The sequence below is a fragment of the Magnolia sinica genome, chromosome 6 (genome assembly GCF_029962835.1).
Source record: "Magnolia sinica isolate HGM2019 chromosome 6, MsV1, whole genome shotgun sequence".
Taxonomy (NCBI): domain Eukaryota; kingdom Viridiplantae; phylum Streptophyta; class Magnoliopsida; order Magnoliales; family Magnoliaceae; genus Magnolia; species Magnolia sinica.
In genome coordinates, this window is record NC_080578.1 from 9,859,887 (window position 1) to 9,884,624 (window position 24,738).

Below are 24,738 nucleotides of genomic sequence, written 5' to 3' on the forward strand. Positions count from 1 at the left end.
TAAGAGTTTGTGAGAGTGCCAAAAGGCAGATCGTAGTAGAAACATATGATATCGCTGATTAATTCATTTGGGCAACTTACGACAATGTCGAAGGTGGGCTTGAATGCTGTTGGTCATGTTAGGATTGATCTGTCTTTGTTAGGCTTGGCCCACTGTCTTAGCTCTCTTTTAATTTGTGGTTGTCCTTGAATTGTAGTTTGGTTGGTTAGCAGTAAAAGGAAATTAAAATACCAGCCAGCCTATGATGGTATGTGCCCCTGTCCCTCGAAAATGCAGGCATATGTGCGGAGTGTGGAATTGGAAAAATTAGATAACACGAAGAGAGAGGACGTTCTAAAATACAAAATAAAACACACATTCTCAACCATGGCACTTGCACTGATAGGACATTTCTAGGGATTATTGATCTTGTGGGCCACCATGTGGATTGTCCAAAGCATAAAGATTGCAGTTTTCTAGCTACCTTGGATGCCTCATTAATCTTATGAGAAGGGAAGGTTTGAAATATTGAACAATATGAACAAATGTCAACATTTAATTGGCGGAAAATTGTGGCGTAATTGCTGCTCTGCACTTCTAGTGGTGTGTCCCATACATATGCTAAATTGCTAATCCACCAGATCAATGGCCCAGATCATCCTGGATATCACCATATGTATGATGGATTAGTTAGAGACAAGCAACCTGGGAGTAAAGAACTACATTTTTGAGGCAGTCTAACTATTTAGAAATGATGCATTCATGCATGTAGATAGAGAAGCAGTTAGTAATAATTCTCCTTACCCTACCACAGTGCAGAATTATATGCCGGGTTCACCTGTGATCATGATCAACCACTGGATAGGAACAATTGTGCTTTGAACATGGCCCAAGATTATTCTGATCAGATTATCACAGCCGTCAGTTAAGGACACGAAAATGGAGATGAAGACAACTTTTACTCCTACCATCTACTTCGCGTGCTTAAATTACATGGCCGTGATCATCCAATCATGTTGAATTTTGGGTCATATGCAATCTATCCTGCAGCTTGGTTGATCTTGCAAGTGGCCCCACAAAATAGCCATTTGCAAGGAAATAAGATAAGAAGAATTCGTACTGAACAGGATATCTTCACAAGGAATAGTCCTGTTTGTAAAGCAAGAATTTGAAGGCAAAAATAAATGCACTAACCATCTCACCCATCTGCTTTGTGACCCACCAATATGGACTGTCCAATTCGTGGACCATGTCTTGGATGGACTGTCTGATGTTAGATTATTGATGTGACATGTAGTTATGCTGGTACACCAATATCATCAAGAAGACAACTACCGGCAGCATTATTAGTGCCTAGAGCCTTCGACCAACCAATAAATGACCAGGAACTCAGCAAAGGGCTAACTACCTTAAAGGAAACTGCTACAGAAACATGGCACACATGTAAAGGAGAAGAAAAGGATCCCAACTGTAGATTTTTTTAATAAAATGATCAATATATCCAACATATACCATTTCAGAGGGGGAAAAAAAAACTCAACTGTACACATAAGTGGTAAGAGTAGGAATGAAAGAGAAGTAACTTACAAAGACTAGTAAAGTTCGTGGGCTTTGTGGTGATTGAGAATTTGCAGCTCATGTCATCCAAGTTACGTGCAGCTCCCTCCTCACAGTCGATGTGGAAGACATTTTCCTGATTTGGACTGTTGATCTATGGGGCACAATGTGTATAGGCTACATCTCGTAAGTATGGGGGATTGGATTCGTAACCATCCGACTGTTGCCCTGCAAAAGGAATGGTTAATGGAGTAATGATCCACATTCAAGAATTAAACCACAGCTTGATTATCAGAGTTGCCCAATCACCACACTTTTCGCCCTTATAGCCCATCAGCATGATGGCCCACCTGATCAACAGTCCCAATCATCTACATGTATGGTGAGGAGGGTGCTGCATACAACTATGCAATATGAGATGCATAATAGCATTCTCTTTAGTGACTACAAATTTCCCAATATCTATGGTAAAAATTAAAATGAATCAGATCCTTTTTGTATTGCACTTTCCCGTGAAAATAGTTCATTCAAACTATATCCTCCAATTAGACACTGTTGATCTTCCCAATCCATGATATAATTCCTAAGGCATAGAAGCTCAGATTGATGGCTAATTTTAATAGTTCTTCCTATCTGAGCAAACCCAATTGAATTCATGTTTCCGCTTTGACCACAAACAGTAACCATCACCAAGATCCATCATTGCTAGCGGTGCAGCGGAGGTCATCGTCTTTGATAATGTAGATCAGTAAAATGTTGTTTTCTATCAAACAATCTATCCCATCGTTATGTCCGTTGTTTCCACCATATGTGGCGCCATTCCTCTATTGATTCCACAAATTTGCTGTCCAATTTCTTCCAGCTTTCTAACAATTTGCTTAATATCTGGTCTCAAAGATGGAGGAGAAGAACAACAATCAATTGCCAATTGAAGATACAAGAGCAAACCTTCTTTTGTAATTGAGTTTTGATGGTTACTTTGGTTTAGAAGCTCGGGCCTAAATATTTCGAAGACTTTATGATTCGGAATTGCATTTCTCATTGAGGTTGGAAGATTAATATCAAATGAATTTCCATAAGTAGGCTCTTTCCCAGTGAGAATTTCAAGGACAATAACCCCAAAGCTGTAGATGTCACTCTCTTTGCTTACATCCTTCATTTTGGTCAGCTCCGGCGCTTTATAGCCCTGATCCGCTGAATCTTCAAGCATTTCTTGGGCTGAACTTGGTTTTAGAAGGAGATGCATGCCAAAATCCGACAAGTAAGGCTGGTAATATGAATCGAGTAATATGTTTTTTGACTTGAGATTTCCATGGATGATGGACTTTTGCAATCCATTGTGAAGATGATCCAGTCCTATAGCAATACAAAGGGAGATATTGTGAATCACAGTCCATCTGTGTGATTCACCAGTTCCATCTGAAAATGAAAAATACAGTGTTCCATTTCAGATGTAGTGCATAACTAGGAAAAGAATCAAGAGTATGAGATTCAGAATGCTCTATAATGACGGGGTAAAGAATGGTTTTGGCTACATTTAGATGTTCAATTCAACTGAACTACAAGAATCTGATTCAGACCAAAGTTGAGCAAGCCCCACTGCATTCAAAACGAGGGACTCACCCCCAAATTTGCGATTACTGTAGTTTCAAGTTCAACGAGAAAGTTGAAACACAGAAATTTATAATTACAAGTTTGGTTATCATTTTGAATTAGAATGGTGCACCCCCACTTTGTTGTTCATTTCCTATACAACTGACCAAATGAATTGCAATTTAGTTCATTTAGGCATCCAAATGAAAGTTAATTTGGGGCGTCTTGAAACAACCTAAACACGAAATCCTAGCATCCATTCTCTTAGAGAAGAAAGAAGAATATGATTCATTAAGATCAAACACAACAATAAGAAAATTCCGCACTTCAAACACGAAGGAAACTAGATTAGTGTTAATATCGTACTTGTGGCACTTGCAGATGGTGGTCGGGACAATTGATATGGTGGGTCATATCCAAAAATCAAGGGGCTTGAAAGTGGCCTGAAATAATCAAAATAGAGGAATGGTCCACATTTGATGAGAAAAACTCACAACACTCGGATGGTTAGAGTGGTCCACTTTGTTAAAATAGCGACACCAAAATCATTAAGATCTTAATCACTATTTAAGCCCATATAAGTTATGTTACATATAAGCAAAAAACGCCCAAATATTTGTGAACCCTTGGAGGGGTATTTTTGATATTCACACATAAAAGGAGGCTTCTTTGGGAAAATATGGAGTTGTGAATTTGGGAAGGTTCTTTCTTTCATGAGTTAAGAGATTGTTTTTTTTTTTTTTGCACAAGTCTAGAGAGGGTTTCAAAAGGGAGTCTTCTTCTTGAAGGCAAGGTTCATGTGTTCCAAGGCTTTCTCAAGATGTACTCTATGGTTTTCTTATCAAGGTATTTAAGGTGAGAAAATTTTGCTAACATATATAGTGGTGGAGGATTTTCCTTTTTAAGGTTGGATTCGAAGGAGTTTATTGTGTTCTTAGAGAAGGTACTGTATGTCTTTAATGCAGGGGCATTTCACACCGGGCTCGAGTGGGGTAGCTCGTGGGATGCAGGGACACACTCGGGGTGGGCGGCCCATGTGATTTGGGGCCCACGAGCCCAAGAGGGGGGTTCGGGCGATGTCCTAACCCATGAGATGTGGAGCCTGGGCTATGAGATAAAGGGATTAATTCGTCATACTCTAACAGTTCGAGCTTTTAGAGCAAGTGGTTAATTGTCCTTCATCAAATTGGTATCAGAGCGGAAGGTCTCGTGTTCAAGACTCCTCACCGGGGGTGATTGATGCAGAGGCATTTTCACACCAGGCTTGAGTGGGGTAGCCCGTGGGATGCAGGGACACACTCGGGGTGGGTGACCCAAGTGATTTAGGGCCCACGGGGATCGTGTATATCTTGTATTCTTGTGTAGTTTGTGATTGGTTATTTCTTCATTGTCTTCTTTCTATTTATGGCAAATGATCGTTGCATATTCCATGTGCCATTTGAATCAAATTGTGTTTTTTCTGTGGTGAGATGTTTGAGCAGTGGTTCTAGCCGCATCACACTCGATACCATTTTTTGTCAGTATCCCTTTAAGGTGATGGCTTATCAGCAGTTTGGTTCACCATACACATGTGCCACATGTACCACAAAGAAAGAACTGCATTGAACTTCTAACCGTGAGCGCATTATAGCATCATGTACAAAATTCATGTTGAAAATCTATGCTAAAACATGGGCCATTGATTGGTTGATAAGTCGAAAGATATCGAAAATATTCAATTTTTTGTCAAAACTCTTTGGGGTGTTTTTAGAGTTTTCGACAGGTCGACCAAATCGATTGATGCATCTCAACCGATTGATTCAACAAGTCGACGGATTGCATAGTTTTGCGCATTTTGTTTCTATTTCCAATTTTACCTTATATATATGGGTGTAATCGGGTTTAGGGCAAATGCTAGACGTGTTTAAGGGTTTGAGAGGATTTTAGAGAGGGAAAAGGCTAGGGTTTTTCCTCTTAGGCCTTTGAATCGACAACGTTTCATCTCTTGTAACTTTATTATTCATAGAGCATTATCGCTTTGTGCCGTAATTTTTTTCCGTAAATGTTTTTTTTTTTTTTCACGTAAATTCGGAGTATTCTCTGTTGGATTTTCTTGTGTGATTGTCATTACATATGGTAAACAGTCAAGGTTATCTTTGAAGTCTAGGAAACATATTTGTAAGGGGATTCAAGATTATGTGCGTTCTGATGTATGGGAGCCGTCACCCGTAGTTTCTAGTGGAGAGTCATCATGGTTCGTTACGTTCATTAACGTCTATTCCAGAAAGGTGTAGGTTTATTTTCAGAAAAATAAATCCGAAGTTTTCACCAACTTCAAACAGTGGAAGGCGATGGTGGAAAAACAGTCAAGATGAAATGTGAAAGTGTTTAAGACAGATAACGGTAGGGAATTCACTTATAGGGAATTCAATCGTTTTTGTAAAGATGAAAGGATCGTGAAACACAACACAGTACGCCACACGCCAGAGCAGAATAATGTGGCTGAGCGAATAAATTAAAATCTCTTGAAGATGGCCCGATGCATGATAAGTAATGCTGGGTTGGGCAAGGAAATGTGGACTCGGGTCGTTAACACGGCTTGTTACTTGGTGAATCGATATGCTTCTATACAACTGATTGTAAAATTTCAAAGGAAGTGTGGAGTGGTCAACAAGTAGACTACTCGGGGCCGCAAGTATTTGTTTGCGATGCTTACTCTCACATATCATCAGTTGAGAGCGATAAGCTGAACCAAAGGACTAGAAAGTATATATTTGTTGGCTATGGTGATGGTGTGAAGGGATACATGTTATATGACCGGGTCACACAAAAAATCATCCTTAGTCGTGATGTCAAGTTCGACGAGAGATCCTTGTTCCATAAGGATGAGCACAAGGAAGCAAAATAGTCGGTTGTGAACGTTTAAATAGACAAAGATACAAACTAATACTGGGATGCATATAGAGGTACATGAGCAGGTGGAGTAACCACCTGTGAGAAGGAATCCACCAAAAGATTGTAGGTTACCGGCAAGATATAGAAATGACTTGAATGTTGCATTTTCCCTCATTACAGGTGAAAGGGATCCGTCCACTTTTCAGGAGGCTCTTGACAACGTAAATGCCAAAAAGTGGAAAGTGGCGATGCATGGTGAGATGAACCCCTTATACAAGAATGAGATGTGGGAGCTAGTGGAGCTTTTTATCGACCATAAAGCGAACAAGTGTAAGTGGACTTTCAGGAAGAAACATGATAGGTACAAGGTAAGATTGGTAGTGAATGGATATGTTCAGAGAGAAGGTGCCGACTTCAGTGAGATCTTCATGCCTATGGTGAAATAAGTATCTATTAGATTCGTATTGCCGGGAGTTGCCCAATAAAATCTCGGCTTGGTAAAGATAGAGTGAAGACGGAATGTGCACGAGAAGTGATGATTGTAGAGCTATGATGGAAACGAAATAGAGATGGAGGATCGAATATGACGTGTTGCAGCACAAACATTAGAGTCATGGTGGGGATTGTTGAAATTGGATGCCTTAAATCTATGTTGAAACAGGGGTCATCGACCAGTCGATAGTGATCAACAGGTAGAAGGATATCGAAAATATTTGCTTTTTGGAGTTTTTGACAGGTCGAAAACTCTGGTCAACAGGTCGACCCGACTAATTGATGCATCTCAACCGATCAATTCAACAGGTTGATGGATTGCACAGTTTTGCATAGTTTTGTTTCTATTTCCGGTTTTACGTAATATATAGGTGTAATCGGGGTTAGGGCAAATGCTAGATATGTTTAAGGATTTGAGAGGATTTTAGAGAGAGAAAATGCCAAGGTTTTTCCTCCTGGGCTTTGAATTAGTAAGGTTTCATTGCTTGTAACCTTGTTATTCATAGTGCATCATCGCTTTGTGCCGAAGCTTTTTCCGGTAAGGGTTTTTCCATGTGAATTTAGAGTGTTCTCTATTGGATTTGCTTGTGTGATTGTAATTACCTTGTTTGATTCCGCGAGTGCCAACAATCCAAGCCACTCATGGCAGGTCCCATGGGGTGTGGATGACCTCTAACAAAAAATCTTGCTGATCTGATCATCCGATGGGCTACACGGATAAGTTGAATTTGGAGCAACGGTTAATTTCCCCCAATCGTCTACTCATTTTATAAACTCGCGGCCCACCTGATGGTCAGACACGGCTAACTTTTCAGACCAGGCCTTTCTGATGAACGGCATGGAACTGGCATACATGTTAGAAACCTGGGAAGGACTAAGATCCATAAACCACAATGCTTCAATTTCAATATTCACAAAAACAATGGATGAGATTTTCTCATTCCACATCTCACATAACCTTCCATTTTCCAGTGATTCGAAGGCCAGCAACGTTCTGTTTTCTATCACTTTCATTCCAAAAAATAATGAAAAAAGAAGAAAAAAAAAAAAAACAGAGCAGAAGCAAGAAATTACCATGCAAGAATTGCGAGAGAGTGCTGCGGCTGACGAACGGGTGGACGAGAAGCTTCTCCCCTCTGGGCCCCACATAAAACGCCTGCAGAGGAACCAAATTCGAATGCCGGATAAACCCCATCATCCGAATCGTAGGGAGGACATCGTTGGCGCGTCCCGCGCACGATGGCCGTAGAAACTGTAGAAGCACGACAGAGCCGCTCCTCTGCAAGCTCGCCTGATACAGAGTCCCGTAGCTCGATTTCCCAACCACTTCCCCCGGCGCGTCTAGAATGTCGTGGACGGTGAGATCCTCGCCGCCCGGGAATCCGATCAAATCCTCCGCCTCGAATTCTTCCACGTGCTTAGAGTTCCGAACCTCGATGGATTCTTCTCTTGAGGGTTTCCAACGTAAAATGTATGCAATCAAGAACAGCACAAGCAACAGAAATGCCGAAATCGAGCCGAGAATGAGTTTGAATTCGTGGCGTTTTTCCATATCGAAGAAATCTTCGTTCAAGAATCGAAATCTTCAGATTTTTCAGAGATTTGTGATGAGAGAAGATAGGGAATGAGTGGCATTTTCCTAAATTTTCTTCTTAGTGACGGGACGAGATCTACAGAGTATGGAAGGAAGGCATTTGGTTTGCTTTGGGGGAGTTTTTGGAAGTGAAGAAGGGAAGAAAATACAAAGCGAAGAAAATAAAAAGGGCAGAAGTGTAACACGCGGCGGTATCTGATTGATCGAATTTACCGGTAAGGAATTAAATGCTGGAAGAGCGCGGCGGGCACGTAAAGAAATTCGTTTTCAAATTGGGAGAAGAAATAGCTGTTAGGCATACCCGCGCGAGTAGGATATCTACTCGCACTACTTAACTTCGTAATTTAGAATGTCTTTATGAGATCGAGTCCGTTCATCAGGTGAAAAACAACTTATAATTATGATATAAAATAAAAAAGGACTTCTTATTTGTTATTTAGGCCACACATATGGCATTTTTAGACCATTGGTCAGTTTTGTTTTCTGATTTACACGTGGCCCAGAAACTTCAGTACGATGGTTCTAAACTTACAGAAGATATGATATGGGGCCCATATGATGAATGGATAGGATTATATATACGTGCCACATTGCAATGACTGTGTGAGTAGGATTGAGATTCGACGTCACAAGCATCACGAGCACTCTCCTTTCTCGTATCATGGGGAAGGGAAGGCTATACGCGTCACACGTGCGACATTGGCACTGGGGGAGAGTGTTCTATCCAGAATCCTACTCTCGCGAGTAGCCATAGCAGGCTGCTGGGCAGAATTGACAGAAGGGTGTCAGCCCATGTGACGCGATGGTTGAAGTGAGAAAGGGACGGATCGCAATGAGGTTACGTGTCACTTCGTTTGATCATTTTCAACCGTTGGATTTGAATCCACTGGTTGTCCAGTCCTTTTTATCATTTGTTACCGGATTGAGCTAGAATCCTACATTCAGCGCTACTATGGAAACGGTGGTGACTCATCCTCACATGTGGCACTTATGTACAACCATCCAGACCATCCAAACCGTGAGTCCCATTGTGGATTGAGCATCTCTTTAAACTCAAACTGATAAGCAATCTCAACCATCCAATTAATGGCCATCAAATGAATGGTTGTAATTAAAATAGAGACTTGTACAAATTCGAAGGAACTAATCAGATGGTTCATTTTACATTCTCAGCCTAATTTTTTTATTAGGCTCCATCTACAGTTGGTTCAGTGATTTGGACGGACTGGATTGCCGCACAACTCTCTGATGTGTGCAGTTGAGGAGTCATCACCATTAGTGGGGCCATCATGCATTGCTCGTGAATCGTGATTCTAAAGAATCCCTTTAGTCAGATGATCTTTAAGAACCTTATCCACGCCCTGCATTGCTTTTGGATGGATAAGATAATCCAATCGATAATCTTTCATGAGGGCCATCCATGAAGCCTGGGTTGGACGTAATGGACAGTTCAGATCCACCTTCTTCTGTGCAACTCGGAGCACTGTATGAACCTAGGTTAGGATGTAGAAATGGCCAAATAGCTCTCTGATAACATATTATACAAGTGAAATGGATATCTATTCCCAAAGTTATAACTATAATGCATGTGAGACGACCCTTGAGTGGAACTTTCTAACTTAGGGCCCGTTTGGACGGGTGGATTGGAAGGGATTGAATGGTATTAGGGTGGATGGCATGGATTTCAAGGTAATGACAGTGTTGTGAGTGGATTGTCTTAAGATCTATGGGATTGCTATATCCCCGAATTGCTATATCAAGTCTGTTTGGCACGCCTGGCCAATCCTGGGATTAAACCTTCCCATCCCTTTCAATCCCCCGGTAAATTTGAATGGATTAAGGTGGATTGGATGGGATTTAAAGGTAATGTGGATTGGATGGGATTTAAAGGTAATGATGGTGTTGTCAGTGGATTGTGTTAAGATCTAGGGGATTGCTATATACCGAATCGGATCACCCAGTCTGTTTGGCATGCCCGGCCAATTTTGGGATTTAACTTCCAATCCCTTCCAATACCATCCAATCCCTTCTAATCCACCCGTCCAAACGGGCCCTTAAAGTCTTTCAATCTCGACCAAAATGACCTTAACTTTATCCTACATTAGACCTCTTCAAAGTCTTCTTCAAATTTAGACGGATCGCAGTATATCGTGTTGAAACTTGTTATTATTATTAGTTTTTTAATCTTTGACAATAACTGATGGAAAAGTCATACATATCATGTTGAAATTTTATATTTACAATGGAACTTTTGTAAATAAAACCTCGCATTCTTTTTCTTTGCATTCCTTTGTACATGGTGTATTAATCTTTATTGCTTTTGTAAAAATGGATTTGTCATCACCAATTATCTATCGATTGATGCTTCATTTGTTATTCTAAATAAATTTGGACCATTGGTGATCATGGTATTGTTATCACTACTATTGACCTTTTATATTTACTATCTAGGATGACTACAATAGCATCCATCTCCTTGACCATTGGTTATCCTTTATCATTGATTAGTTGATTTTTTCGCCTATCAATCCGTCAACTGATGCTTTATTTTAATTGAAACTTTTTAGATCATTAGTTAATCCATCAGTTAATCCATTCGTGAATCCATCAAGTAATTCAACGATGGATTTGCTAAGAGGCAATCCTTCTGACCATACATTAACCAACCGTGAGCCCCTTCAATGATCTTGGGTTGTTTGTTACCATGAATATATTTGTGATTTATGGCATCAATCAATCATTTAATTGATGCTATTAAATCCTGCATTGATCTTAAATCTTTTTTAACGAAAAGCTCAGTATATCATGTTGGTCATTATAAAATTCCTTGAAGCATTATTCAAAGGATTGTTGTTGACCAGTTTACTATTGCACTCTATGAACCAAGAAAAAAACTTGCTCTAATACTAAATGCTACAGTGACTTTGATACTAGGCCTAACAGCCATGCAGGGTTGTGCCGTGGGCCGGTTTTACTGTGCCAAGCCACGCCGTGTCATAGGCTAACAAGCCAGATTCACACCCGTACCACATCAAGGTGGGACCCACGTAGTGGATAGTCCACATCAAAAGTCAACCCCTAATAATGAATGGCCCACATCCAAGATGAGCCCTGCATGATTGATGACCTACATCGAAGGTGGGCCCTACACGGTGGAGGATCCACATCAAAGGTGGGCTCCACATAATGGGTGGGATATTAAAGGTGAGCCCCACATGAGAACAGTTCTCCTCAAAGGCCGACGCCCAATGATGAATGACTCACATCCAAGGCAGGCCCCGCTTGATGGATGACTCACTTCAAAGTTAGGCCTTGCATGACGGATGGTCCACATTAAAGGTGGGCCTGCATGTTGAATGGTCCACATCCAAGGTGGGCCCACATGATGGATAATCCACATCAAAGGTGGGCCTTGCAAGGTGGATCGTCCACATTAAAGGTGGGCCTCGTAAGGTGGATTGTCCACATCAAATGTTGAGACCACATGACGGGCAATGAATATTAAGGGTGGCCGAACAAACTCGAGGGATAGGTACTTGTGTGATGTTGAAAACTAAATATATTTTTCTACTTTTTGTATAATAAGTATGTTTGTATTTTTCAGTAAACATACTTATCTACTAAATAAGTAGAAATTAAGACAAATTACTTGAGGCATAAATAGCTTATGTAAAATAATTTACAATGCAAATGCCTCCTAAGTATAACTAGATTTTGTTAAACCCTAAAATAATAAAAATTATAACTTTCAACTTTAAACTCAAAATTAATTTCTAATATAACATAATTTTGCAGAACCTCTCGGTGATCAATTACTTTTGGCATTAGCTAAGATGTAGAGCTTGTCTATAACCTTGCAAAGGTATAACCGTTGGAAGCAATATGAAATGCTAGACCATGGATCAAACTTTCTAGGCCGGTTTCCTCCAATCCTGATCATCCATGAGATTACCTTGTCTCTTTCCTACATCACTAATCATCCAAGAAACAACACACGATTCCTTTATACAATTTAGAGAAACTTGAGGGTAAGAGACCAAACATTGCGCTATCCTTTTGCATGAAGGAACACCTGCTTGGAGGATTCAACCATCTATCTTTCCAAATTGACCGAAAGCCTGTAAAAAAATCATCATTATCACCATCTAAGCCTTATATATCCTAAGTAATTAGGGTCAACTAAAGGCTTGTAAGAATGCGTCTATAAATAAAAGAAAGAAACTTGGGTTTTGGAACGGTCTTTGTCAATACTCTCTTTAATTGTCTTTTCATTTTTTCTAAATATTTTTAATGTTCCTTTTTAAATTTGGTAAAGAAAACAGGTTTGGTAGATATAAAAGACCCCACCTATTGAAATATTCCATTCTAAAAGTTTATAGATATTTACTATCCTTCGTTAGAATAGAATATTTCACCATTTGATCATTCATTTGACCATTTTCCTAAAGAAATCTACTATTCTTCTCTGTTCAACCACTCTTGGAAGCTTGGAATAAAAAATAAAAATCAATACCGTCCATCATAACCTAGTGAGACTGGCACTGTTAAAGCAACCCCTATGAAATTTATGCAGAGAAGATGCAAATGCAATTGCTTGACTATTTCCTCAGCCCGAAGATAAGAATTCAACTGTTGGAGATGATGATTGTGATAAGAAAGGACTCTATCCCTTCCCACAAGAAAAAAAAAGGCCACCACTCTAGATGGGGTACGGATCTTCCAAACAAAAGCCTCGGGAGCAGGCAATCCAGATCTTATCGCCCTTTTCATGCAGCTTGCATGTAACCGGGTTACAGGAATCTCCTGTTGCCCTGAGCTCTATAAGGCCCACCATGATGTCTGTTTTCATTTTGCCAACTCTCCCAAATATGATGTAGATCCAAATAGAGATGTAAGCGAGTCAAGTTAGCTCAGTCAGCTCGCTCGATTTAACTCGAAAAAGCTCGACTCACCTCGGCTCGAAGTTGGATTCGGATTGAGTCGAGCTGATTTTTGCAGCCCGTAAAAATCAAACCTCAGCTCGAACTGACTCGGATCGAATCAGATCGGTGACTTGGTTATTTTGATATGGATATTACTCACCGAGCGTTTGATGAAATGACTCAATGAATTATTGGTGAGGAAAGAATGTATATGCTGGGTGTTTGATTTTGATGTTGCTTGTTGGGTGTTTGATTTTGTTTGATTTTGATGCTGCATACCGGGGGTTTGATTTTGATGCTACAGGCCCTGTAACTCATCGTTGCTGTTTTGCATTCTATGAAAAATTTAAGATGCATTTCAGGCGCGAACATGGCTTGAAGTGGCCCGAGCTGCTCATCGAACTGAGCCGAGCCGAGCCGAGTTCGAGGTGAGGTTAGCTACTGGCCGAGCCGAGCTGCGCCAAGCTCAACAGGAATAAACTTGTGTACAGCTCTAGATCCAAAACTTAATTTGCTCTGCACCCTTGAAGCTTTTTTTAAAATTTATGATCTTTTAATGATGGAAAATTTTTATTTATTTATTTTTATTATTAATTTTTTTTTTGGGAGGGGGGTCATCCTCCATCCAGCCGAGCTACTTGGATAATGGTTTGTATCACCTAACCATATTATGCCTACATGTATTTAACATGTACATTGGCAGACTGAGTTTATTGGTTTGTTGGACTACTGGAAATGGTAGTCCTTTCTCCCCACCTTGCAATCATCAATCACAACCAATCGTGACTCATGGGGTGGATGACCCAAGGTGCAAAAATCTGATGAATGATGCTCCACCAACCCATTTAAATACATACGTGTAAAATAAGTATAACATTTTGAAATAAGCGAATGTAGGGCCACGTGGCCGATTACCATCCAACGTGACTTTCGCACCATCTCCCATCTATTGATAGGCATGATGGATGAATGACATTGATAATTGAAATAGCATCCTTTGACAAGCACCAAACTAGCTAGGATCGGTTGTTTTCAATTCATATTTTTCAAACTGCTAATCAATTGAGTAATATTAGGTAAGATGGACGGAAAATATGAGCCAGATTCCCTCTCTTTTAATGAGGTCTTGAGCCCAACTGATTAGACTACAAAGTTACAACTACCATGCAACATCCAAGCCATCCAATAGGTTGGCCCCACCATACAATGTTCACATTGTGCAAAAAATTCCACATCCACTATTAAGTAGGCTATGCTTGTGTTTTTCTATTGATTGATGTAGAAATTGTCACATATACGTTCATAGCATGGTTGGGCCAAAAGAAGGTGGACTATAAATTGACCATAACTTTTGATTTGGGTATTGTTACAGGGTATATAACCTATCAATCTTTACTGAAACGGGCCATCTGAGGTGAACCGACCCACCCACTTTGTGGGTTGCATTTATCCATTTCGTCAGAAAACGCACTCTTTCAGCTCAAAAACGATTTTTTAGGAAAAATTATTATTTTTAGTAATTCTGAATTTTATAATATTTTCCTATTTTTAGAGTTTTAGAGTCTTTTCCTTTTTAAAAATAACTTGTAATTATGCTAGACTCTTCTAGCAAAAGTTTATTTAGAATTTTTATTTTTAGAAATTAGGCTTTAGAAGAGTTTTATTAGAATTAAGATTTTTATTAGAGTTAGAATTTTATTATTTTTGGTAATTACAAATTTTAATTTATTTTTTCTTTATTAATGGTGCAAGGGGACACATTAGACAATTATTCATCAATCAATTTCAAATTTTATAGAATTTATTTTCTATTTTTCTTATTCTTTTCTTCATAGATTTGAGGAGTCTATGTGAGGAGTCCTGAGAAGTTTCATAGATTTGGAATAGTTATCTCCTCGAGGAAGATGGTGCTCGACCTGACATCCTTCCCTGCCTCATTTATCACTAGCTATTACATTATTTTTTTTCCATTGTGTGGTCCATGTGATGCGTAGGTGGGGATGATTCTTCATTAGGTGATCCTCATAGTGGGCCGCACATCTCCTCTTTGAAATGTCCTTATTTAAAAATGTATAACCAAATTAGCAAAATGCCAAGGCGAATAGTAATTAAAAGGACTGTTAAAAATTTAGCTCAAGAAGTGGAAATAACAAAAAACCAGAGACTGAAGTTAAGGTTCAATATGGTTTCAACTTATAAAATAAAAATAAAAATCAACATGTGCATGTACAACTTAAAGCATAACTATAGTTTTTTTCTTTTTGCCGGAATCCAGGGGATCTCAAATCCTCCCTCCTTTTTTACTTGGACTACTAATTTACTATATACATGGTTCGTTGATGATCCCCGAGACAATCAGATTATCAACTGCATCACTAAAATTACATTAATAGAATGATCTCAGCAGTATAAACATTGGCCATGTAAATCAACAATTTAAAAACGTTGGTTAGTCTCTCAATTGTGATTCTATCCTTGTGACCCGTCTGAGGCTTGGAATTTCATCATTTTGTGCCAAAGTATATATTTCAATGGGCTTATGACAATCACTGTGTCAAACACCATATATGTACACTAATTAGGGATATTAAAGTTAATTTAGTAATTAAATTCAAACTTTTGTAAATATAATACATAATTTAAGTACATAGCTATTTTTGGATTAAAGAAGATTCTAAATTTAGGGTGCCAAATATAATAGAGGATTTTAAATTCAAGTGATTTCCAATTCAGGTTTTTCAAAGCCATGGTGCCAAATGAGGCTTTAAAAATGAGCAAAGAGAAGATTAGTAATTTAAGCAAAAGGAAGAGATTGCAAAACTCACAAAAGTGAGGATTTAAAATCCCCTAAATTCAGAATACCCTCTAATCTAAATGACCCATGAATTCAGAATACTCTCAAATCCCCCCAATTCCATGGTACCAAATGATTCGTGTGTCGAGCGTAATTATCATTGCCGCGAGGACCGTACTGGTTGATACTCATTGAAAAGAAGAAGAAGAAATTATATATATCCTTCAACGCCTTTGTTTTTTAATGGCTGTTGTACCTACTGTTGTCGTTATGTAATGGTCATCACACCTAAATGTTCCTATTATAATAATTACCAAAGGACTAGAAAGGACCATAAAGCCGTTACCTAACCGTTTTTAATAAATTGGTACTAACGTGGCAAACCTGTGATGTAACGGGTCGACCGGCAGATTTCATACACATTAAGAGAAAGTGACCGTGGTAGAGATATCCACACAACCGTGTCTCTTTACGCCAACCTTATCTCATCTCACTCTCCTTTTTTATCTCCTTTCCTTAGTCATGTGAATCCCTTAGTCCATGTATAATGCAACAAGAAGATGACAAGGTTCTAACCCTTAGTATGTCCTTCAAGTGGCTAAGGAAAAATATGGCAATGGTCCACATTCAATTAAAAAAAAGGCCAAATATATGATCTATATCATATTGCCTTCGGATTCTCCAATATTGGTCTTTTGTTGCACCAACTTGACCTAGACTCAACCAAGACCCAACCCATGGCTTACTTTTTAACTTAGATCCAATCCAAATCCGACCTAGATTTTAGTGGCTTGGTATGGGACTACAATACAGACCCGATTATCAAATGTGTGGGGTTTGAACCTCATCCATTTGCAGCACTAGTTGTATGTGAACATTTCTCAAAAGTAAAACAAAGTAATATTCCACAAATCTAGATAGGTGGGGACTGAAAATCACATTGTTGCTTGTCCATAAAAGCACGAGGTCCATATCAATGGAGGGTCAAGGTATCTGGACCCTCATCAGTCCAGTGGGTAGAACTGGGTATCGAGTCGAGTTGGACCGAGTTAGGGTTGACTCGAATTGATCCGGTTTTGAAATACACCTAACCCAAACTCGACCCTAGTCGGTACCGAGTCCAGCATGCCTGACCCGATTCAAGTCCAGGTCTGCCCTGGACTAATCCAGACCAAGTTTAACCTGGTCACAAGTACTAAGTCGGGTCGAGTCGGCATCGAGTCAAGTCGGGTGCAGCGGGTGTCCACGAGCTGAAATCACAACTCAAACCTAGGTGCACCTGCTAGAATTGCAGCCTCTCGATCAGCCACAGGGCATCTCATATCTGAAACATCAAATATGGGATACACACATACACGAGTCGGATTTCGAATCGAATCGAGTCGATTCAATATCGAGTTGGATTTTGGGTTGGGTAGAATTGAGTTACTGGGTGACCCGAACTCCACTCAGTTTGAGTTACGATTAGACGAAGTCTACTCGATTCGGATTGACTCACCCACTCGGTTAGATCAAGTCGGGTTTGAACGAGTCGGACGAGTCAGGTTTGCCGAGTAGGGTCGCCCCGTGCCCAGCTCTACTAGTGGGCTATTACAAAAACTCTAAAACTATTCATGTGGGCCGCTGCATCATGCGAAGCGTTTCGTTTCTGACAAAAGAGTCCATGGCTGGGTGATCTTAAACATTGTTACGATCTATTAGTCTATTACACCGTGGATTGACTATTCTCCAAAAAACTCTTTCGCAGAACAATCTTAACCTTTTGATTTCTGACCAATAGATAGACGGTTATAAAGAGAAATTACAAATAACTGTCTGCGGTTTAATAGATCTGGGATTCCCAATCTGAAATGATTTTGGGTGTAGTTCATCCCTCTATGTGACCGATCAAGAAAACGGTCTGAGATTACATTATCTACCCTTGAGGAGTACCATTTGATAACAAATAAGGTCTAAAATGTCAAGTTCAACGGTGATGGACATTTATCAAGCTAACTTACATACCATTGATCTTTTTGTTCGATCGACATGATGTGTGTGTGGTATCCAGACCGTGCATCAGGTGTGCCCCACCATGAACATAAGACATACCAAAAATCAGGTTGATTCAAAATTCAGGTGGGCCACACCGTAGGCAACAATGTAAGAAATGCTCAAACCTTCAATCCAGGATATGGCTTACCTGAAATTTTCAGCTTCATTCTGGCGGGGCTTATCACCATATGAATGAGTTGGATGGCACGTACATATAACGGCAGACCTGATACACGATCTGATATTATCTATGGTGGGTGTCCTCCTTTATGTTGTGGCCCACCTGAGATCTGGTTTGGCCTATTTTTTGGATCCAAGTCCACACCTGATGGATGGTATGGATTTCAGACACATATTAAGGGAGCTTTGACTTCCATAACAGGTAAGGAAAATGGATGGCTAGGATTGCTTTATTAGCATGTTTTGATCCATGGCCCATCTGAGGCAAAGCCAACTAGGTGCATTATCAACTTCCATGACACAAAGGTGCTCAACCATATTACTATAGAGACGGCTCTATCATATGATTTCCCATCCATGAAGGTTGCATTTGGTCGCACCAAAAATATAATGGGAGTTTCATGATATTAGGAGAAACCAAATGCAACCTAAACCATGAGAAATGATCCAATGCTTGCAGAGCATTTTAAGCTACAATTGTTCTAGTTGCATTGGGAAACTTGGACACTGCAGCCGATCAATCTGGGGCGTTTAGTAGGTCCACACATTTCACAGGCTGCCGTGTAAAACCCACTAATCAGATGCGCTCCGGTTGGAGATTTGAGCATTTTCAGCAAGCTATGGATTTCAAGGTGTTGGAAGAAGATGAAGTGATGGCTATGGTTGATACAAATGTGGAGTTCCGTCTGCATAGAAAATGCAACTATAGGACCAAACAATGCAAACATCTTTCCATTTCCCTGCATTTCCTAGCAATATCATTTTAACAGAAACAACATTTTCGTATGTATTTGTTTTTTCGACGAATAGGTTCGGTCCCATGTGTCGTGGAGCAACCTAATATAGATGACCTGATACAGTACTTACCCAGAAATAGAGAATCGGGCATGCAAGAACACAGTCTGCGGTGGATCGCAATTTCGGAGAACCAGGCAATAATGACCTTGATCAGTGACAATTGATCTTTTGGATAGTTGTGTAGTAATGGGATAAAACGTTTGCACATGTTGGCGGCCCACATTCTATTAGAAGCAAGCGAATGAGACATGCACACGGACTATCGCATAGATACAGCTTTAACATTTAGGGTGCGTTTGGATGCACGAGTTAGTTGAATCGCAAATTTTCAATTTGATAGAGAGGAAGTAAAAAACATCAGTGATTTTCTTGGTATTCATAGTAATTAGCCCTCAAATTGCAGAGCCTTGAAATTAACATGCTCATTTGGAGCCAAGATCGACGATATGAATGATAATGAAAGAACTAACAGTTTGGTTTTTTTTTAATCCCACCTTATTAGACAAGGCATTGTAATTCAATTCAAAACAGCCTCCAAACACATGCTTAGCATGATAGCATTCGACAAAAAGAGTTCCAATGATTGTGTTTGGGTAACATTTTCCATTATAAGACTAAGAATTGAAATGCAATTCGGAAGGGCGTCCAAACACATGCTTAGTATGATAGTGTTCAACTAAAAAAGTTCAGCTGATAGTGTTTGGTAACACAGCTCAATGCCTAATCATAGAACATTAAGAGCTCCACAGAAAGCAATTGAAGCATGCGTTTCTGTTCTAAGCAAACAATATGATCAGTAAAATGCTGATGCAACAATTTTCACATGTTTTCAATCATGCCAGACACCCATGCTCCGTTTAACATGGATACAATGCGGTAGAATATCTATAGTTCCTACATATCAGACAAGGTGTTCATTTGGATTTGAATTTGAAGTTTTCGGGTATGCGCCCTCTTGGTTCTGATATTTAGCTAGTTATTCAACGGATTGTTTATTCGTGATACCAAGAAACAGAAAAGGGAGAAAAGAAATCAGAAAACTCTTGTCTGTGCAGTGCAGCTCATCTATGGGCGATGCAGACGTTTGTGGAGTGGAACCGTAGCAGGATACAACACAAGCAAGCTCCCTTTCCAAACAATGCATCTCAAGAAGCAACCACATTCTTTGGCCTGTGTTTGGATGCTTGGATGAATTCAAATTGGAATTGTGATAATTCATTTCACTAAGAGATAATGAGAAATTCAGGGCTAATCCCTCTTCATTCACACCAAGGGAGTAGACCCTAAATGGCAATTCAGATAATTTCAACTCCAACCCAAAAAGCATAGAATTGCAATTTGGGGTTGTTCATCACTTTGAATTAGCAACAACACCACCTAAATTTTGGTCATCTCCTCTACATTCAATATAATAATTGCAATTCATTCCAATTGAGGATCCAAATGTGCCCTTAACAAGCTTCCTCCAAGCCCGGTAGCACATTCGATGGAAGGAATGGCATTGCCATTGCCAAGACCATGAACATAGAGAAAAAGAGAGACTTCTCTAATCTTCTTACCAGTTTAACAGACGGTAACCATAGAAATCGTTGTATAGCAGGAGTGTAATTTGAAAACTTCACTACTCAAAGCAAAAGGAAAATCAGAAAACAGACGAAAGAAAAACATCTGGAATTTCATCATGTTCAGAATTCCACCCGTACAAGCTTCAAGATTACCTCGGGTTTCGACTACTCCATTGCCCGCTCGATTTCTTGATCGACTCGATCCTCTGAAGCCTGATCTGCTCTCTAAACTTGGCTATGAATTCGTCCGCCTTCTTATCTACCTCGTTCGCATCTGCCTCTGTTTCTCCCAAGTTATTCGAAGTGACTTCTTCTCCATCTGAGCTCATGTGAGTCTCATCACTGTCTGAATCTTCAGACTTAAAGACAATCTTCTCAGCGGATTCCTTCTTTCCCTTCTGATATTTGGGTGGAAGGAAATGAACCTTACGAACCGGCTTTTCAGTGCCGGGCGATGATTGATTGGCTCCCATCTTCACTTCAGCTTTTTCCATCCCCAAAGCCTCAACATCCTTCGATCTTTTCCCGGTATTTACTTCCATTCCATTTCCACCCATTTCTCTAGCCTTTTTCACATCTGTTGCATACTCATTCGATCTAATTGTCCGAACTGATTTCCCCATCAATGAATTATCAGAATGGTGTCTGGTTCTTGTTTCCAACCTCGAAGATTCAATACCCGAATTACTTCTATCCAGTGGCATATCTTCTCTACAGCTCTGGCTCGAATCCTTCACTTCATCCTTGATGTTTCTCCTCACATCTTTCCTCTTCACCGATGAAAACCCATCACTGATTGGACTAGAATTCTCCACAGTGGGTCGATATTTATGACTCATGGGCGGTGGAGGTGGTGGAGGAGGCGGCGGTGGAGCACGCCTGTTAATGTTCTTCTTCTTCCCTGAATCTTCATTACTCTTCGAACGCAATTCTGGGGAAAGAGAAGGGGAGGGAGAGAGCTTCTTGGGCGAAGGGCTGGTTGAAGAGTTTGACCGAGAAGCACGTGGGGTCGAAGATCGGAAAGATGGCGATTCAAATTGATTGAATTCGGTTTGGGCAGCTGCAGGAGGGAGAGAATATAGAGGAGGAGTAACTGCTCCTGGTTCATCTTTCATCTCCATCCTCCCCGACCGCGATCGCCATGGGATTGGCGAAGGAAGGACGACGCTGTCAGTCGATTTCTCATCCAAATTGGCAGCTCCCAAACCACCAATCTCTCCAATTCCATTCCTTATTTTATTAGGACTGTTAGAAGAAGAACTTTTCGAGACAGACCCATTACCTGAACCTGAAAACCCATTAATTCCATCGACCGAATCGACCACATCCGGGTCTGGAACACGCGATCTTAAGCTCCTAACAGGCAGCAGCAGCGGTTTCTCACTACTGTTACGAACACTGCTGCTACGACCGCCAAGGCCGGATCTTTCCGGTGCTACAACCATCATCGGATCCCCACGGAAGTACCGAGAATTCCAAGTTTGGATCTTGTTCTCGTCTGACCCAGGCGGGCTGTCGATCTCATCATCGTCGAAGACCGACGAGACTTGAAGAATCCTCGAGACGTAGGATTGGGCATTGTCGATTTTGGACGGGATTTCTTTTTCCGCTTCGACATTACGGCGGCTGAAGAGACCGTAGGAGACGGCAATGCCGACGAAGAGGAGATGGAGAAGCTCCCAGCTTCTGGTGAGGATGGTTTGGTTGAAGAGCTCAGGGGCTTGGGAAGGGAAGAGAGGGAGGAGAGCTATGAAAATGGCAACGAAAAGGCTTCTGAAGATGAAATGAGAAGATAGCTTAGCTGAGTTTTGTTGGGTGTGTGGGGTGGGAGAGGAAAGGTCTGAAACTAGCCGTTGGGAATTGGTGTAGGAGCCTGTTTCTGCCATGGGAGAGAGAAAGAGAGAGGCTCTGTTTTCTGCTTTTTGATTTGAGGGTTTGCAGAGAAGAAGGAGAAGAGAAGACTTAGTGGAGAAGGGAAGAAAAAGGAGAGTGGGAGAAAAAGGGAAAGGTTGTGGGAAGAGGATGACAGAGAAGATTTTGAAGTTCTCTGATGTTTTTTTTTTTTTTTTTTTTTCTCTACGCGGTGGTTAATGACAGAAATACACCTTATTTTGCTAATATTAACGAAATTACCTGTCAAAAAACACCTGGATTTTTACTCTTCCATTGGGATTTTCCTTCTTTGAATGCTGGTCCCAGGGGAAACGGATTGGCTACTCCCCCTCCCACCAGCCCCGTGGCCGATGGTCGGTGCTCTGTGGGCCCCACCATGATGTATGTGTTTCATCCATTCCGTTCATCCATTTTTACAGATCATTTTAGGTATTTTTACTAAAAATGAGAGGGATATAAATCTCAGGTGGACCACACCACAGAAAAACAATAGTGATTGGATATCCACCATTAAAATCCTCCTAAGGCCCAATGTGATGTTTATTTGAAATCCAATCTGTTGATTAGTTCATAAAGGCCCAGATGAAGGGAATAAACAAAGATCAACTTGATCCAAAACTTTTATGGCCCCCAAAAGGTTTTTAAAAGTCGACGCTCATTCAACACTGTTTCCTGTCATGTGGTCCACTTGAGATTGGGATATATTTCATTTTTGGTTTCATATCATAAAATGATCTGGAAATATAGATGGACGGCATGGATGAAATACTTACATCATGATGGGCCCACGGAGCACCGACCACCAGCCATTGGCCGGTGGCAGGGGGAGTAGCCAATCCGTTTCCCGTCCAAGGGAAGTGGATTCGGTGAGACCCGGGAATCACCCATGACGGTGCGGCCCTCATCGTGGGTCCATCTTGGTGTTTTTATTCTGTATCCACTCTGTCTATTCGTTTTTCCATATCATTTTAGGGTATTATCCCTAAAATGAAGCAGATCAAATTATCATGTGGACCATATAATGTAAAAAAGTGGTGATTAACCATTAACGGTCCACGAAAGTTTTGGATCAATCCGATATTTGTTGATATTGGTTTTTGCAGTTCTTCCAGGCTTACGTGACATTATCAACAGATTGGATGGAAAATAAACACTACAAAATATTAAAATGCACCTTAAGAAGTTTTTAATGATACAACCTTCAATCACCACCTTTTCCTATGGTATGGTCCAACTGATAATTGGATCAGCTTCATTTATTGGGATACCATATAAAATGATCTGATACAACGTATGGACGGTGTGGATGCAGAAAAATACATCAAGGTGGCCCCACGTTAAGGGCCGCAATGTCTTACGTGTTACTCTTACCATGGGGCCACCTTGATGATTTTTTGTATATCCACGCTGTCCATCCATTTCTCAGTAACATTTTAGTACAGAAACCTAAATATTATGTATATCCAAATTTAATATGGATAACACCATCGGAAATAGTGTTGATTAAGTCCTCACCATTAAAAATTCCAAAGGACCCATCGTAAAGTTTTCATAATGTTTATTTTCAATCCAACCTGTTGATAATGTCAGTAATATTTAGATTAAGGGAAAATACAAATATTTTCTAGATCCAAAACTTTTGTGGCAGACAAAAAGTTTTTAATAGTCATTCATTACTTTTTCTAGTGGTATGGTCCACCTGAGATTTGTAGCTTCTTAATTTTTTATATCCAGTACTAAAATGAGATGGAAAAACAGATGAACGGCGTGGATATACAAAAAATACATCAAGGTCTTCCCCACACGGTTAGGGTAACACCCACTAATGTGTTTCCCGGGTAACAGCTAATCCGCTCCCCGTACAAGAAGGGTTACATCAAGTTTCAGGTAGAATCGGATGCGGATTGAGTCCTGCCTACGCCTGGACGAAGATGGGTCCAGGCAGGGGGTCTGTGGGGTCCAACGTGATATATGGGTTTTATCCACACCATTCATCCATTTTTTCCAAATCATTTAACTGTATAATTCCAAAAATGAGGCAAATCCAATGTTAAATGGACCGCAATAAAGGAAGAAGCGGCGATCATGATGCCCACCGTTGAAACCTTGGTTAGGACCCACCGTGATATTTATTTGTCATCCAACCCGTTCATAAGGTCACATAGACCTGGCTGAAGGGAAAATGCAAATATCAGCTTGATCCAAAACATGTATGGCTCCCAAGAAGTTTTTAATGTTAGCATTAATCCCCGCTCTTTCATCCACCACTAAGTGATTGGGATAAAGCTTAAATAATGATTATAATTTTGAGGATCTAAATAATAAATTCTTTTTTACCATTTTCTGGGGCCAATATGGTGTGTGCATAAAATCCAATTTGCAAAAATAAATTGGCCAAACCTAAGATCAAACACCATCCAAATCAAAAATCGAATCAGTGGATGGGTTACACGTGTATTTGGA

General features: G+C 40.3%; 2 protein-coding genes across 2 annotated transcripts; both read right to left on the bottom strand.

Moving 5' to 3' along the window:
- Nucleotides 1-1,439: 1,439 nt before the first annotated feature.
- LOC131248216 (putative kinase-like protein TMKL1) lies at nucleotides 1,440-8,243 on the bottom strand. Its single transcript, XM_058248366.1, has 2 exons — nucleotides 7,570-8,243; nucleotides 1,440-2,955 (listed from the first exon to the last, which is right to left on the bottom strand). Exons 1-2 carry the CDS (start codon nucleotides 8,045-8,047, stop codon nucleotides 2,312-2,314), a joined length of 1,122 nt encoding a protein of 373 aa, XP_058104349.1. The 5' UTR covers nucleotides 8,048-8,243; the 3' UTR covers nucleotides 1,440-2,311.
- Nucleotides 8,244-20,342: 12,099 nt separating this feature from the next.
- On the bottom strand, nucleotides 20,343-22,426 carry LOC131248217 (uncharacterized). Its single transcript, XM_058248367.1, has one exon. It carries the CDS (start codon nucleotides 22,266-22,268, stop codon nucleotides 20,532-20,534), a length of 1,737 nt encoding a protein of 578 aa, XP_058104350.1. The 5' UTR covers nucleotides 22,269-22,426; the 3' UTR covers nucleotides 20,343-20,531.
- Between the last annotated feature and the right edge of the window lie 2,312 nt (nucleotides 22,427-24,738).